The sequence below is a fragment of the Loxodonta africana genome, chromosome 11 (genome assembly GCF_030014295.1).
Source record: "Loxodonta africana isolate mLoxAfr1 chromosome 11, mLoxAfr1.hap2, whole genome shotgun sequence".
NCBI classification, from domain to species: Eukaryota; Metazoa; Chordata; class Mammalia; order Proboscidea; family Elephantidae; genus Loxodonta; species Loxodonta africana.
The window spans coordinates 17,913,273-17,930,690 of NC_087352.1; the positions used below are offsets into that span (position 1 = coordinate 17,913,273).

Sequence of the window (17,418 nt, forward strand, 5' to 3'; positions counted from 1 at the left end):
TGAATGAATGGATAAAGAGGTGAATAAATGGAACGAGTACAGGGATTACTGTTTGTAGTTGCTGTGAAGTTGATTCCTGCTCATGGTGACCCCGTGCGTGCAGGGCAGAACTGCTCCATAGGGTTTTCAAGGCTGTAACCGTTTGGAAACAGATAGCCAGGCCTTTCTTCTGAGGCACCTCTGGATAGATTTGAACTGTCAACCTTTTGGCTAGTAGTCCAGCACTTAAGCACGCTTAGACCCATTTTGCAGAAGTATAGAACGAGGTCTGGGGAAGGCAGGCAGTAGGGACTGCCTGGGGGATTGGGAATGTGGAGGGCACCCCACCTGACCTCCACCCTTTCTCTCTCTCTCTCTCTTACCCCCTGCAGACCATGGCAGCAGTGACGATGTCTGTGCCAGGCCGGAAGGCGCCCCCCAGGCCGGGCCCAGTGCCCGAGGCTGCCCAGCCGTTCCTGTTCACGCCCCAAGGGCCGGGCGGGGGTAGCGGGCCTGGCAGTTGGCCAGGGGGCTCGGGTACCTCGCCGCAGGTAGAGTGGACGGCCCGGCGCATGGTGTGGGTGCCTTCGGAGCTCCATGGGTTCGAGGCAGCAGCGCTGAGGGATGAGGGAGAGGAGGAGGCGGAGGTGGAGCTGGCGGAGAGCGGGCGGCGGCTGCGGCTTCCGAGGGACCAGATCCAGCGCATGAACCCGCCGAAGTTCAGCAAGGCCGAAGACATGGCGGAACTGACCTGCCTCAACGAGGCCTCGGTTCTGCACAACCTCCGCGAGCGATACTATTCAGGCCTCATCTATGTGAGTGACCGGTGTCCCCCGCAGCGGGGAGGAGGCGTTGTCCGGGGTGGGGAGCCTGGTGTCAGTACCCCTGCCTGGGTATAGAAACCTCCAGGAAACCTCCAGGGTTGATACTGTACCCATTTTTCTGAAACTGGGAGAGATTTGTTGCTATTAGTTGCAACAGAGTGATACCGACTCATGGCCACGCGGAGGGTGCAGAGTAAAACTACTCTACAGGGTTTTTTCGTGTTTTTGATTTAATATAATTTATTTTTGTTGTTGAGAATATGCACAGCGGAACATACATCAACTCAACAATTTCTATATGTGCAATTCAGTGACATTGGTTGCATTCTTCAAGTTGTGCAAACGTTCTCACCCTCCTTTTCCGAGTTGTTCCTCCCACCGTTAACATGACCTCACTGCCCCCTAAGGTTCCTGTCTAATCTTTCAAGTTGGCGGATGTCAGTTTGATCCCATACAGGTAGACCTTAAAAAGGCGCAATGCTCAAGGCAGACATTCTTTACAAGTTAAGGTATACTATTATTTGCCTTTAAGAAGACTTCAGGGGATATTTTTGGTTTAAAATTTAAAGATTATCTTAGGGCAATAGTTTCAGGGGTTCTTCCAGCCTCCGTGGCTCCAGAAAGTCTGAATCCCACGAGAATTGGAAATTCTCTTTGGCATTTTCTCACTTTTGATCAGGATTCTTCTATAGAATCTTTGATGAAAATGCTCAATAAGCTCCATAGGGTTTTCAAGGCCGTGATAGCAGATCGCCAGAGATTTCTTTCAAGACATCTCTGGGTGGGGTGGGTTTGAATTATCAACGTTTGGCTAGTAGCTGAGTGCTTGGCGGTTTGCACTACCGAAGGACTCTGTTGGGAGAGAGTAAGAAGGCGATATTCCACCCACCTAACACACAGTCCTAGATCCACAATTTCAAGACCCCAGGTGCTATAAAAACCAAAACCAAACCCCTTGCTGGCGAGTCAATTCTGACTCATAGTGACCCTAGTGCTATGGAAACCAGAAATATATTCCCAAGATCCGGCTCTGAAATCCAACCTAAACTAATGGGAAGCTATTGATAATCTTTATCCTGTGTTGTGTGAATATTCCTGTGCTCCGTTGCCAAATTATACAAGGTTGTGTACACAAGAGGTTTGGATTACACGGGTTGCATCAGACCCTATTGGGTAGATGCACCATATTATTTTTTGAAATTCTGAATTCTCAGCTATAACCCATCCCGAAGATTTTAAGAAAGGGGTAATAGATCTGTAATAATGCATTGGAAAACTGCATGCCAGGCTCTGTGCTAATTTAATCTCACCTTTTTTATACACAAGGTAGAGTCTATTACTATCCCCATTTTATATAATAGGAAACTGAGGCCCAGAGTGATTTAATACCAACGATAACTAACCTTTATTAAGCATTTACTAAATACTCTTCTAAAGGTCCCCATTTGGCATGAGCTATTTGTGATAGGCTCCTAACATAAAGATTGGCAGTTCGAACCCACTCAGCAGTACTGCAGAAGAAAGGCCTGGCAATCTACCTCCATAAAGATTACAGCCAAGTAAATCCTATGAGGCAGTTCTTCTCTGCAACACATGAGACCACCATGAGTTGGAATTGACTTGATGGCAATGAGTTTGGTTTTTGTGAGCACTCTTCTAAGCATAATTTTCCAACTAGAAAGCATTTTGTCCTCATTTTACAAACAAAGAAACTGAGACACAGAGCGGTCAAGTCCCCTGCCCAAGGTCACCCCAGCTGGACACGGCAGACCTGGGTAGCCAAACTCCAAACCTTACCACTTTGCCGTGCTGCTTGTTCAGATTAAGATGGCGTTGATCATAGTGAGGTTGACTATCGTCTACTAAGCTCTGTGCTAAGCGCTTGATACATGTCATCTTATTTCATCTTGACAGCAAACAGATGGGGTAGGGCAGCAGTTCTAAACCCTGACTTCACGTTAGAATCATCTGGGGGAATTTTTACAAAATACCGATGCCTAACCCCCACCTCAGGAACCCTGGTGGCATACTGATTAAGTACTTGGCTGCTAACCGAAAGGTCGGCGGTTCAAACCCACCAGCGGCTCCTCAGAAGAAGAGACTTGGTGATCTGCTCCTGTAAGTGTTATAGCCTAGGAAACCCTATGGGGCAATTCTCCTCTGTCATATGGGGTCACTATGAGTTGGAATCAACTCTGATGGCACACAATAAGCTCTACTACCAGAACATTTAAATCAGGTTCTCTGGGGGTATGACGTGGGCATTGGTATTTTTTATAAGCTGGTTTTATAATGGGTACCCAAGGGGTTATTAATTCCATTTAACATAAAAACAAACAGAATTAGAGAGACTGACAAGGAATGTCAAGAATAATATAAAAAATAATAGTAATGGATGGTTTAGCAAATATTTATTGAGCACTTAATGATGTGCCAAGCACTGTTCTAAGTGCTGTGGGTTATCACCTCACCTCTGGGCCAGGGACTGTTGTTATTGCCTGACGCCCAGGAATGTTAAGTGACTTGGGCCCAGGTCACACAGCAATGGAAGACTCCTGCTGGGATTTGAACCCAGGCAGCTGGCCCCAGAGTCGTGCCCACAATACCACCTTCAACAGGTGAGGTCTCGCAGCCTTGCTCATTTGAACTGGCCCCTACATCCACCCACCCTGTTGAGGGTCCCAAACGACAAGTTTAGAATATTGCTACGAAGTTCAACTCCCATTTGGCAAAGGAGAAGACCAAGGCTTTAAGAGGGGCAGTGGCTGGCTCGCAGCCCCTCAGTTTGTGGCGGCAGAGGTGGGATTTGAATCGAAGGCCCTGGACAGGACTGTCTTCTTCTTCAGGCTGCCCTGGCCTTTTCCACTGCCTCACACACCTTTACAAAAACCAGAAATCCCATTGCCGTTGAGTCCCATCCAATTCACAGAGATCCCATGTGTTACAGAGTAAAACTGCTCATAGGGTTTTCTTGGCTGTAGTCTTTATTCAAGTAGATCTCCAGGCCTTTCTTCTGCAGAGCCACTGGGTGGGTTCAAACCATCAAACTTTTTAGGTTAGAAGTCAAGCACAAACCATTTGCTGCACCCAGGGAACCTTACAAGTCCTGGGTAAGAGGCCTTTGGTCAATCCACTTTCTTGGAGGTGATCTCACCAACCGCCAATATATTAGTTTCCTATTGCTGGTATAACAAATGAATACAAGCTGGGGGTGTTAAAACAACAGAACTTTCGTCTTTCACAGTTTTGGAGTCCAGAAGTCAGGAATCAAGGTGTTGGCAGGGCCATGCTCTTTCTCCCTGAAGGCTCTAGGGGAAGAGTCTTCCTCGTCTCTTCCAGCTTCTGGGAACTGGAAAAAAGTTTACAACAGTGTCCGGTAGAGAGAGCAGGCACTCACTAAAGGCTAAAGATTATTATTAAGGCCCAGTTCACGTCCTTTTTGGGCTTCCAGAATCTTCTATCTCCATTTCATTTCTCAAGCCCCAGTTCTTTGACTCCCTGGCCATGGCCTTAGCTCAGATGTTCCTTGCCCGTGGCTGCGTCACTCCAGTCTCTACCTCCATCCTTACATTGCCTTCTCCCCTATGTCTGTGTCTTCTCCTTTGTATATCTCTTGTAATGACACTGTTGTTGTTGTTGGGTGCCAGAGAGTTAATTCTGACTCACAGCAACCCCATGTGATAGAGTAGAACTGCCCCATAGTGTTTTCTAACCTGTGATCTTTATGGGAGTAGAGCTCCTGATCTTTCTCTCACAGAGCCGCTGTGTAGGTTTGAACCGCCAACCTTTCGGTTAGCAGCTGAGCACTTAACCATTGCACCACTGGGGCTCCTTATAATGACACTAGTCATTGAATTTAGGGCCCACCTGAGTAGCCAGGATGACCTCATTGTGAGATCTTTAACTTAATTACATCTGCACATCCCAGATAGGTAACGTTCACAGGTTCCAGGGCTTAGGTGTGGATATATCTCTTGGGAGTCATCATTCAATCCCCTTACAGCCAGGGAGATCATAGTGACACCCTAAACATTGAGCCCTCCTTAGCCTTTTAATAAATATTCACTGTGGGCTCATGAACCATTGCAGCAACCTCGTGAGGTCTCTGTGGTCATCCCCATTCTGCAGGTGGGTAAACTGAGCCTCAGAGAGGGGACATGACTTGGACAAAGCCCTACAGCTAGGAACTTGAGAAGCTGGGATTTGAACCCAAGTAAGTCTGACTCCAGGCCCCCATGCCCCCGCCCCCGTCCTATCCACTGTACTAGGAAGATTGTTGAGAAAGCTCAGGGAAAAAAAAAAAATATATATATATATATATATATATATGAGGTATAAGCTAAGGCTGTGGCTGGGTAGCCAGAGAATTGGGGCCTGAGACATGGAGGCGAGGTAGAAGATTCCAGGAGCCCGGCCAGGAGGAGAATTGGGCCTTAATAATAATTGTTAGCACTTAATGAATGCCTCATTCTCTGCTGGGCGCTGTTCTAAACTTCTTTCCAATATGATGTTGTTGAACCTGCCTCTCCATAAGGCTGTGAGGTAGGGGTTATCACCACTCCTTTTCCTACAGCTTGAAAAGGGAAAACTGGGGACCCAACACTGGTAGACATGTATGGGGCACACACAGTGTTCTAGGGTCCATGCTAAGACCTACAGATGCAACATGAGCTTGTCTATGGCTTGCAGTACCCTCTGTAAGACGTGCTGTTCCTGTCCCTGTCTAACAGATGAGGATGACCCAAAAAGATTAAGATGCTTATTCAAGTGACCCAGCTAGAAAATGTTGGAGGTGTGATCAAGCTCCACCCTGGTTGCCCTGTGCTGAACAAATATTTGTTGGCTGACCAGCTGGTGCTAGGGTGGGCAGTGTAGCCCAGTGGAAAGTGAGCTGGGCTAGTTGGCTAAGTAGCTAACTAGTTAAGAGGTTAACTAAGCTGCTAACCAGCCAAGTAACTGGCTAGCCAAGTAGCTAGCTAAGTAACTGACTATTTGACTAAGCAGCTAGCTACTCAAATGATCAACTAAGTCGTCAACCAGCCAAGCAAGCAGCTAGCCAAGTAGCTGGCTAAGTAATTGACTAGCTGACTAAGTAGCTAACTACTCAAATGGTTAACTAAGTTGTTAACAGACCAAGCAACCAGCTAGCCAAATAGCTAGCTAAGTAGCTGACTAGCTGATTAAGTAGATAAATAGTCAAGTTGTTAACTAACCCTAACCAGTTGCTGCCACAAATAGTCATTTTGGCTTTGAGTCACTCAGGGCTCTGTCCCTTCCCTGGACTCTTGGGGACCCATTTATTGAGCACTTGTGATGCAGTGGATGACGTATTATTGCGTATTCACTCCCAAACCCCTCCTAAGAGGCAGTGGTTAAAAGCCCCATTTTCCAGGGTTGGAAACTGAGGCTCAGAGAGCTCAGGCCACTTATGCAAGGTCCCACACAGCTGGAAAACACCAAGTCAGGATTTGAACCCATAGTAATGTGGCTTCAGTGTCAGAATGAGCTCTTCACTCCCAGGTGGGGCAGGTAATGGGAGTGTCAGGACCCACATGTGGAGTGCCTTTTATGGGCCCTGCCTTGCTGGCTGGTTTTATGTATTATCTTCCTTAATCCCCACAGCAGCTGTAATGAGGTGGGGAGTGTCGCCCCGCTTTCCCAAGGAGGAACTGAGACTAAAGGGAGAGTCACTGTCCTGAGAAGAAGTGGGGACGGCATTCAGACCCAGATCTGTCTGCAGAGCCCTGCAGGATGGGGCAGTCATTCCAGACCCTTCCAACAGACCTCCCCAGCCCCACCATGGAGATCTGCCGTGTCCCCGACCCTCTCAGGGCATCAGCTTCCACCCTTTGCCCCCTGGCCTTGGCAGCTTGCTCGGGTTCCCAGTCTCAGGGTGTCGCCCTGGGAACAAGGTGTGGCCGACAGGAAGGGGCTGGCCGGGCAGGTGGACTGGGGAGTGGGTTCCTGCGCCAGCCAGGAGTGGGGGCCAGGGCGCCAGTAGCCATGAGATACCCTCGCAGGGAATGTGGTCAGGCTGCCCCGCCTACCCTCCGAGAGTAAGAGGCTCTAAGAGCTCCCGGGGCGCCCCTCCGGGCAGACACCCAGCAAACCGGTTGTTCTGCTCCTGGCTGGCCACCCACCTTTCGCTCCGTTAAAAGCTTTGCACCTGGGAGCTGCGCAACTTGTGGTAGCCACACCCTGCTCTGCCTGGCGGGTCTGAGCTGTCTGACGCTTAAAGCCATCCTGTTGCACACCAGCTAAGCGATCGGTCAGCCGAGTAGCTAAGTCGCTGACTAGCTGTCTAAGTTGCTAACTAGTTACATGGTTAACTGACTGCTAACCAGCTAAGCGGCCAGCTAGCCAAGTAGCTAAGTTGCTGACTAGCTGGCTAAGTCACTAAATAGTTAAATAGTTACTAACTAAGCTGCTAACCAGCTAAGCAACTGGCTAGCCAAGCAGCTAGCTAAGTAGCTGACTAGCTGGCTAAGTAGCTAACTAGTTAAACGGTCACCTAAATAATGCTATAACCAGCTAAGCAACTGGTTAGCTAAGCAACTAGCTATGTAGCTGATTAGCTGGCTAAGTAGCTAATTAAATGGTTAACTAAGTGGATAACTAGCTAAGTAACTGGCTAGCTAAGTAGCTGACTAGTTAAGCAGTTAACTAAACTGCTAACCAGCTAAGCAGCTAACTCTTGCTAGTTTAGCTAGCTAACCCTTGAGTTAGTTTAGCTAGTTAGCTCTCTGGCTAGCTCATCTAAGTGGCCAGCTAGCTCTCTAGCTATCTGTCTTGCCTCTGTGTGTGCTAAGTACGTCCCTTGTGAGCTAGAGCGGTTCTTAAACCTTTGTAGGGTCCTTAACCTGGGCCCAAGGGATGCCTGGATAGAATTCAGGGAGTCTCTGAACTTGGAAAAACATACATCTTTATTTTCATGACCCTCTAACCTGAAATTTAGCATTTCTTCCTTCAAGAGTGTATTACAAAACCCAGAAGTATAAGCAGGACTTGGGAACCTGTTATCTGTGGAAATCTCAGATGTTTCTATCATGTTTCAGTTGTCGCAGGTATCTGTAGCATCCTTCTGGAGACAGTCTATGTATGTTGAAGCAAATACATAAAAATATACCCCCCTCCACTTTCAACAAGGAGCCCTGGGGCACTGGTTAAGCACTTGGCTGCTAAGTGAAAGATCAGCAGTTTGAACCCGCCAGCTGCTCCTTAGGAGAAAGATGTGGCAGTCTGCTTACATAAAAATTGCAACCTAGGAAATCCTTTGGGGCAGTTCTACTCTGTCCTATAGGGTCACTGTGAGCACACAACCACCACCACTATCAACACAAATGGTATCTTATCGTACATAGTTCTCATCTTGTTTCCTTTCACTTGATGATATTTTAGAGATAGTTCCTTATCTGTATACCAGGAACTTCGTAGAAATTCCTTGTATGGACAAACTGTAATTCATTTAACCATCCCGAGGTGATGGGCATTCAGGTTGTTTCCAGTACTGCCATTACAAAGAATGCTGCAGCGGACAGCCTTGTACTTGGTCATTCATGCATATGTATGTTTGGGCAGTGACAGGCTTTGTTTGACCCGTGTCTGGCCAGCTGCCAAGGCCACATTCTCTCTCAGGGCGAATCCTTGTCCATTTTACAGTTCCTTGTACAATTTGGGAAAGGCACCCCTCTCTCAAGATTCCTTTCTACCATCAGTCTGAAAATGTTCATAACAAATATTCAAATCTGCAGTCGTCATGACATGAATGGCAGCCCCTTAGATGGATGCCCTTGCACAATGCACAACCTGTCCAGCTGTACACAGCGATCCTTTATACAGCTGAGGCCCTTTCCCCTCTCGCCCACCACAGACATACTCTGGCCTTTTCTGTGTGGTCATCAACCCATACAAGCAGCTTCCCATCTATACGGAGGCCATCATAGAGATGTACCGGGGCAAGAAACGCCACGAAGTGCCACCCCACGTGTACGCAGTGACTGAGGGGGCCTACCGAAGCATGCTCCAGGGTAAGTGTGGGGCTGCGGCTGCGGGACAGCAGGAGACTCTTCTGTGGGGCTGGGACAAGGTGTAGGGGGCTGCCAGGAGCCAAGGTTAGGGTCAAATGACAAATTGGGGATTTCAGACTCTGCTGGTTTCTTGGGGGGCTAGGGGAACACTAATGGAAGACTGAATAGATATGGCTCTGGGTCCTGCCTGACTCAGGCCCCTTTTCATCTACCTATATGTTCATGCCATCTCTCAACGAGTATCATTTGGGAGCCAGTGAGTGCCAGGCTTCTGCATAAAATTTCTCAAGGCAGTGATTTCTAGACCATTCAGTCATTTAAATATTTTTGGTATATAAAACTACACAATTAACATATATAACATGCATAATGCACTCATTATATATTTATTATATATCATCTGTTTTAATAAATCAAGCCCGCTGCTGTTGATTCCGACTCATAATGACCCTATAGGACAGAGTAGAAATGCGCCATAGGGTTTCCCAGGCTGTAACCTTTAATGAAGCCGACTGCCACATCTTTCTCCCACGGGGTGACTGATGGGTTCAAGACGCCAACCTTTCAGTTAGCAGCTGAGTGCTTAACCACTGCACTACCAGGGCTCAATAAATATTTAGTATAAAAGTATTTATTATATCATATGGCATTTAATAGTATATAGGAACACATTTATGTTATACAGTTTATATATCATCTATAGGGTCACTGAGTCAGAATTGACTCAACGACCGTTGGTTTGGTTTTTTGTTTTTTTTATATTTGTATCATTTACTATATCCTATGTTTTTTGGATATACTTCGATTAGGAGCCCTGTGGTGCAGTGGTTAAGTACTCGAATGCTAACCGAAAGATCAGTGTTTCAAATCTATCAGCTGCTCCTCAGCCTTGAAAACCCTGTGGGGCAGTTCTACTCTGTCCTATAGAGAGAGTTGCTATGAGTCAGAATTGACTTGACGGCAATGGGTTTGATTTGGTTTTTGTCATGGATTAAATTGTGTCCCCCCAAAATATTTGTCAACTTGGTTAGGCCGTGATTCCCAGTATTGTGTGATTGTCCACCATTTGTCATTTGATGAGATTTTACTAAGTGTTGTAAATCCTGTCTCTGTGATGTTAATAAGATGAATTAGCGGCAGTTATGTTAATATTATTTTATGTTAATAAGATCTACAAGATTAGATAGTGTCTTAAGCCAATCTTTTTTGAGATATAAAAGAGAGAAGCAAGCAGAGAGCTAGGGGGACACCTCATACCAAGAAATCAGCGCTAGGAGCAGAACGCATCCTTTGGGCCTGAGGTTCCTGCGCTGAGATGCTCCCAGACCAAGGGAAGACTGATGACAAGGACCCTCCTCCAGAGCTGACAGAGAGAGGAAAGCCTTCCCTTGGAGCTGACGCCCTGCAGTTGGACTATAGCCTACTAGACTGTGAGAGAATAAATTTCTCTTTGTTAAAGCCATCCACTTGTAGTATTTCTGTTATAGCGGCACTAGATAACTAAGACAGTTTTTTAATACTTTGTGAATTATAGTGATATATTTAATATTTATAGCATATGATACCTAATAGTATACGGTAACACATGTATAGATTATTTATATTATTTAATATATCCTGTATTTTGATTGTATATTACAATGATATATGTAATATATATTTATCTTATATGGCTTATAATAATATACAACACATATTTACATTGTATGGATTATATTTATAGCACTTACTTTATACTCTATTTTTGATTGTATATTATAATGATATGTTTATAGTGTATAACACAATGGCTCTCCAAGTGTGATCCCCATACCAGCAACATCAGGATCACCACGGAACTTGCTAGAAATACAAACTTGGGTCCTACCACAGAACCTGCTGAGTCGGAAGCTCTGGGTGTGGGGCCCAGCAATCTACGTTTTCACAAGATCCCCAAGTGCTTCTGAGACAGTCCAACTTTGAGGACCAGTGGTATAATATACAATATATAATACATCTGTAGCAGGTTGGGAACCAGTGATATAATAAAGCCCACTGCTATCAAGTCAATTCCGACTCATAGCGACCCTATAGGACAGAGTAGGACTGCCCCATAGCGTTTCTGAGAAGCAGCTGGTGGATTCGAACTCCTGACCTTTTGGTAAGCAGCCAAGCTCTCAGCCACTGTGCCACCAGGACATCAGTGGTATAATATACAATGTGTAATACATCTGTATTAGGTAATAGAATGGATAGTACACATTTACATGTGTTTATATTTACATTGTAAATTTATACATAATATATAATATAATTAACACTTGTTTTATTTGGTTTTATAACATAATTTTTTATGTGTATTTATTTTTATAGTAATTTTTAGCTAATTATATGTTGGCTATTATTATATCTTACGCATAAATTCTATAGTAAAGTAAGGGTTAGTGCCTATTCAGAGTCCCTGAGTGGTACAAACAGTGAACACACTACTAACCGAAAGGTTGGCGGTTCGAGTCCACCCAGAGGCACCTCAGAAGAAAGGCCTAGCAATCAATGGCATAAAAATATCAGCTACTGAAAACCCTCTAGAGCACAGTTCTATTCTGACACATGTGGGGTCTCTGTGAGTTAGGGTTAGCTCCACATAACTGGTGGTGCCTACTTGGTGCCAAGCACTTTTTGTGGATTAACTCATTGAACCTCACAGCGACCCCATGAAATAGGTTCTCTCATGATCAGCTTTTTTTTCCAGATGGGGAAACCAAGGCACAGAGCAGTGCAGTCACTGCCCATGGTCACACGGGTTGGTGGGCGGCTGTCTTAGTTATTTAGTGCTGTTTTAACAGAAATAACACAAGTGGATGGCTTTAACAAACAGAAATTTATTCTCTCACAGTAGGAGGCTAGGAGTCCAAATTCAGAGCACCGACTCTAGGGGAAGGCTTTTTCTCTCTGTTGGCTCTGGAGGAAGGTCCTTGTCTCTTCAGCTTCTGCTTCCTGGCTCCTTGGATACCTCCATGTGTTTGGCATCGGTTTTACCCCATCGCTGCTCTGCTCACTTGTTTAATCTCTTTTATGTCTCAAAAGAGATTGATTCAAGACATACCCTGTACTAACCCTGCCTCGTTAACGTAGCAAAGACAGACCATTCCCAAATGGGATTATAACCACAGGAACAGAGGTTAGGATTTATAACACATATTTTGGGGGGACATAATTCAACCCATTCCCAAATGGGATTACAACCACAAGCATAGAGGTTAGGATCTGCAACACAGACTGTGAAGGGACATGATTCAATGCGTAACAGTGGCCAAGGGGGGATTGGAGCCCAGTGTCCCCTGACTGTGTATCATGCTGTGTACCCTTGCCCTACACCAGGCACTGTGCCGAGTGCTTTCAGAATGTTCTCTCTGACAACAGCCCTGTGAGGGAGGGGCTGTTTTGAGCCCCATTTTTCTGATGGGGAAACCGAGACTGGGCCAAGATCACACAACGAGGCTGAGAGGCGGCTGAACCTTGAATCCATGTCCATGTGGCCCCAAGACCAGGTTTTTAACTCTGAGATCCTATTGAATGCAGCTCACTCCCTGACTTCAAGCACACCTAGCTCCGTTCATCCTACCCCAAACTCATCTGCACCCCTCTCCAACTGTACCACACCACAGCATCACTGGCCTTTTTTGCTGCCACTCAAAAATTTCCAGCTCGTTCCTACCTCAGGGCCTTTGCCCTCTGCCTTGAGTGTTTGTCCTCCTGACTAAGCTGAAATGTCACCCCTTCCTAGAAGCCTTCCCAGCTCCCCACCCCAACTCCACAGTCACTTTCTTTTACCATATACTGAGGTTTCTCAGTTGAAGCACTGTTGACATTGCTGCTGGATTATTCTTGGCTGTGGGGAGCCATCCTGTGCCTTGTAGGGTGTTGAGCACCATCCCTGGTCTCTACCCACTAGATGCCAGTAACACCCCCACCCAAAGTCTCCAGACTTTGCCAGATATCCACGGGGGAGGGGGCTGTTGTTAGTTGCCATGACCCCGTGTTCAGCAAAACTAAACTTTGCCTGGTCCTGTACCCTCTTCACCATCACTGGTATACTCGAGTCCATGGTTGTGGGCACTGTGTATTTTGAGTGCCTTTTTTCCAGTTTAGGGGGCTCATCTTCCAGCACATGTTAAGCAATATTCCGTTGTGACCTACTGGGTTTTCAATGGCTAATTTTTACAAGTAGATCACCAGGCCTTTCTTCCTAGTCTGTCTTAGTCTGGAAGTTCTGCTGAAACCTGTCCACTGTGGGTGACATTGCTGGTTTTTGAAATACCGGCGGCATAGGTTCTAGCATCATAGCAACATAACAAGCCACCACATTATGACAGTTGGATGGCGGCCCCTGGGGAAGCTGGGGGCAAAAATCACCCCTGGTTGAGAACCGCTACTTTATCCTGTTACCTGCTGAGTTTTCTTCCCAGTGCTAATGGTTACTAGAAATCATCTTCAGCATTAATTGATGGGTGTTTTGCTCCCCATGTAAGTGGAAGCTCCACGAGGGCAGGGACCTTGCTAGTACCACTGGGTGGTCAGTATGCATTTGTTGAATGGTTGCATCAGGCCCAGGGCTGGATGCCAGGGAGATGTTGGGGACCGAGCCATGCTCTTTGCCCTCAAGTTGGGCAGATGACCCACCAACAGGCCGCCAGTCACTGCCACTCCTATTTCATGAGCTTGTTTTGTACCAGGGACTGAACCTTGGGCCCGGAACCCACCTCATGTCTTTGAATCTCATATGCCCAGCACAGAATGACTCACAATACGGGCTCAGATTGAGGTTTATTGAATGGATTACAGTAGTCACCCCTTATCCACGAAGGATATGTTCCAAGACCCCCAGTGGATGCCTAAAACCACAGATAGTACCGAACCCCATATATGCTATGTTTTTCCTGTATGTACATACCTATGATAAAGTTTAATTTATAAATTAGGCACAGTAAGAGATTAACAACCATAACTAATAATAAAATAGAAGCACTTTATGGCTTCTCTTTGACATGTCCGAATTGCCATCATCACTACTCTTGCACTTTGGGATGATTACTAAGTAAAATAAGGGTTACGTGCACATAAGCACTGTGAATATAAGCACTGTGGACCACGGTTAACTGCAGGTAAGTGAAACCGCAGGAAAACAAAACCGAAAATAAGGCAGGACTACTATATTTAATTCCTTTGGGGTTTGTTGCCCCATTTTCTAGAACATTCTCTCTGAGTTCTGACAACAGCCCTGTGAGGGAGGGGCTGTTTTGAGCCCCATTTTCCAGATGGGGAAACTAGGCACAGAGTAACTCACAGACTGGCCCAAGGTCATACAGCGAGGCTGAGAGGCAGCTAAGGCTCAGAGAGACACAGCTGCTTTCCTAAGACCACACAGCAAAAAAGAGGCTGAGCCGGGACGGGGCCTTAGACTCCAGGAGTGCTGTGCACCCAAACGCTTTTCCTTATCCCTCGGGAATGGTTTTGAAAAGAGGGTGGCCAGTATGAAGGGCCCAGTCCTGCTGGAGAGACCCTCTCCACTTGAGGTGACATGCCCCCTCCCCTTCTGTCCCTTACAGATCGTGAGGATCAGTCCATTCTGTGCACGTGAGTAATCCAGGTGGACTTCCTGGAGAAAGAGGGGGCCGGCTGGGCATGGCCCTGGTATGGGTAAGTTGTGGGGGGACTTACCTGGCTTCATTGCTGACCCCCTCTGCTTCCCTTTGTGCCCCCATAGTGGGGAGTCTGGAGCTGGGAAGACAGAAAACACCAAGAAGGTCATTCAGTACCTTGCCCATGTGGCGTCATCCCCAAAGGGCCGGAAGGAGCCAGGTGTCCCTGTAAGTGGAGTCTTCCCCTAACCCCATGCCATCCTCTACCCCCCATCCCATCCCTTACCCCCAGCCCTCTGTCTTCCTGATAGACAGAGCCTAAAGCACCAATGGTCACACCTGCCAGGGACCCACACTGCCGCTTATGGTGGTCCTAGTATGTGTGTGTGGCTTTGGGACACCCTCAAGCCCTGCACTGCCCCCCACCACCAATAATTTCCTGCCTCCCTCTCAGAGGGCTGCAGCTGGTGTGGGTCCTCCTCCTGGCTGCCCATTCGAGCATCTACTCCGTGCCTGGCATAGCCCAAGGAGCAGGGGCAGGTGGATACAGAGAAGTAAGGGCCAGTTCTTGGCTACACTGGCACTTGGCACAGTGCCTGATACATGTTGTATGTCGTTGAGTCAATTCCGACTCGTTGCGACCCCAGAGGACAAAGTAGAACTGCCCCATAGGGTTTCCAAGGTTGTAATCTTTACAGAAGGAACCCTGGTGGTTCCATGGTTAAGCACTCAACTGCTAACCGAGAGGTCGCTGGTTCAAACCCACCAGCCGCTCCTCAGGAGAAAGATGTGGCAGTCTGCTTCCATAAAGATTACAGCCTTGAAAACCCTATGGGGAAGTCTACTATAGGGTCACTGTGAGTTAGAATCAACTCGATGGCAATGGATTTGGTTTTGGTTTGAATCTTTACAGGAGCAGATTGCCAGGTCATTTCTCCCTCTGAGCCACTGGATGGGTTCGAACTGCCAACCCTTTGGTTAGCAGCTGAGCACGTATTTACTGATTAAAAAACACACTCATTGCTGTCAAGTTAATTCCAACTCATAGTGGCACCACAGGACAGAGTAGAATTGCCCCATAGAGTAATCTTTATGGGAGCAAATCTCCAGGTCTTTTCTCCCACAGAGCAGCTGGTGGTTTCAAACCGCCAACTTTTCAGCTAGCAGCCGAGCGCATAACCACTGCACCACCAGTGCTCCTCACCTGGCACACAGTAGGTGCTTAGTTTCCTGAGCACTTACTCTGTATCAGGCCCGATTTCAGGCACCTGCAATGCCTAGGTTTGTTTTATAAGCAAACTGCTGATGTAGTGCACTCCCCAATGTTGTAGATCCTTCGCTTGTATTAACTTGTTTAACTAACACTCATGGCAGGTGGATGGTGGTGTTTTCCTGTGTTAAGCTGAGAAACTGAGGCTCTGGTGGATTGAGTCTGTTGTCAGAGGTGGAGGGGGAGTCAAACCCAGGCAGTCCAGCCTTCTACCCCACTCTACACTCCCCGTTTCCCCACCCTCTCTCCCTCCTACCCCCTTAACACCCCAGACCTTCCAGTTCACCTGTGTGTCTGTCCACGTTCCATGTGCTGTGTCCTGGTCCGTGTCGCGTGTCCTGTGACTTCCTCAGGCCTCCGCCAGCACCATATCTTATGTGAGTAGCAGGGAATCACCTGGAGTATTGCCCTTCCATACCCACCGTTGCCCAGTGTCTTCCTGATAGGCTCAAGGCAGCAACAGTCACACTGGGCAGGGACCCATAGTGCTGCTTATGGTGGTCCTACTGTGTGCATGCGATCTGGAGTGACACTGCCATTTATGGAAGCCCTACTGTGTGCATGCAGCCTAGACCTACACTGCCATTTATGACAGCCCTAGTGTATGTGTACAGCTTGGAGCCACACCACCATTTATGGTGGCCCTATTATTGCATGCAGCCTGGACCCACACTGCCATTTCTGGCAGCCCTACTGTGTGCATGCAGCCTGGACTCACACTACCATTTATGATGGTCTTACTATGTGCACAGCTTGGGCCCACATTGCCATGTGTGGTGGTTCTATGGTGCGTGCACAGCCTTGATCCTTGCTGACATTTATGTTAGTCCTACTTTGTGCATGTAGCCTGGACCCACATTGCCATTTATTGCAGTTTACTGTGTATGAGCAAACTGTGTCCACACTGTCATTTATGGAAGCCCTGCTGCGTGTATGTAGATTGGCCCACAGATAACAGCTTAAACAACCCAGAGACCACAAACTACCATTTATTGCTAACCTACTAAGTGCACATAGACAGGGGTCACAGATCCTGTGCGTTTACACAACCCAGAGACCCACAGAGCCATTTATTGCAGACCTACTGCATGCTGGCCCAGGCTAGGCTCTGACAGCTCACAGGGAATTGAAAGGAATGCTCAATGCCCTTGAGAACCTGCTTATGAAGGAAGCAAGGGGATTGCTGTTTATGCACCTACTAAGAGTTAGGCCCCTTTGCCGAGCACTGAGAGGATAAAGATGTATGTATTGAATGAATGAGTTGAGCAACTGAATACAGGTAGTCCTTGATTTATGACGTATTTGAGTTACAACAAACCACACTTGCGACTGACTTTTTTTTTTGTACATCATATCGTTAGTAATATGTGCTATATACAATGCTGCAGCTCATACTTTGCTGATGTTATCATTCTCAGATGTAATGTTTCCAACCCCCAAAGACTGAATTTATAAAGATACAAATAATAAAAGGTAACAATAATGAAAACAAAAAAAAAAAAATGAGGTATTCGACTTATGTCAGAGCCAACTTATGACTGAGTAGTCACTGCAACGGAACACTGTCATAAATTGGGGTCTACCTGTAATACACTTTTGGGGCTCCTGGCTTAGTTGGGAAAGGAAGAGCGTTTCCTGTTAACAGGAAAGTAGATCTCATCCCTCCTCTGCTCAGAACCCACCTGTGGCTCCTGCCT

General features: G+C 46.9%; 1 protein-coding gene across 1 annotated transcript in view; it reads left to right on the forward strand.

The window, feature by feature from the left end:
• The first annotated feature begins 374 nt into the window (after positions 1-374).
• The window catches only part of MYH14 (myosin heavy chain 14), an 86,802-nt gene continuing 69,758 nt past the window's right edge, over positions 375-17,418 (forward strand). Inside the window, 5 exon segments of the mRNA XM_064294057.1 lie at positions 375-794; positions 8,674-8,830; positions 14,419-14,446; positions 14,577-14,679; positions 16,075-16,098. Of these exon segments, the coding sequence (XP_064150127.1) occupies positions 375-794; positions 8,674-8,830; positions 14,419-14,446; positions 14,577-14,679; positions 16,075-16,098 (732 nt within the window).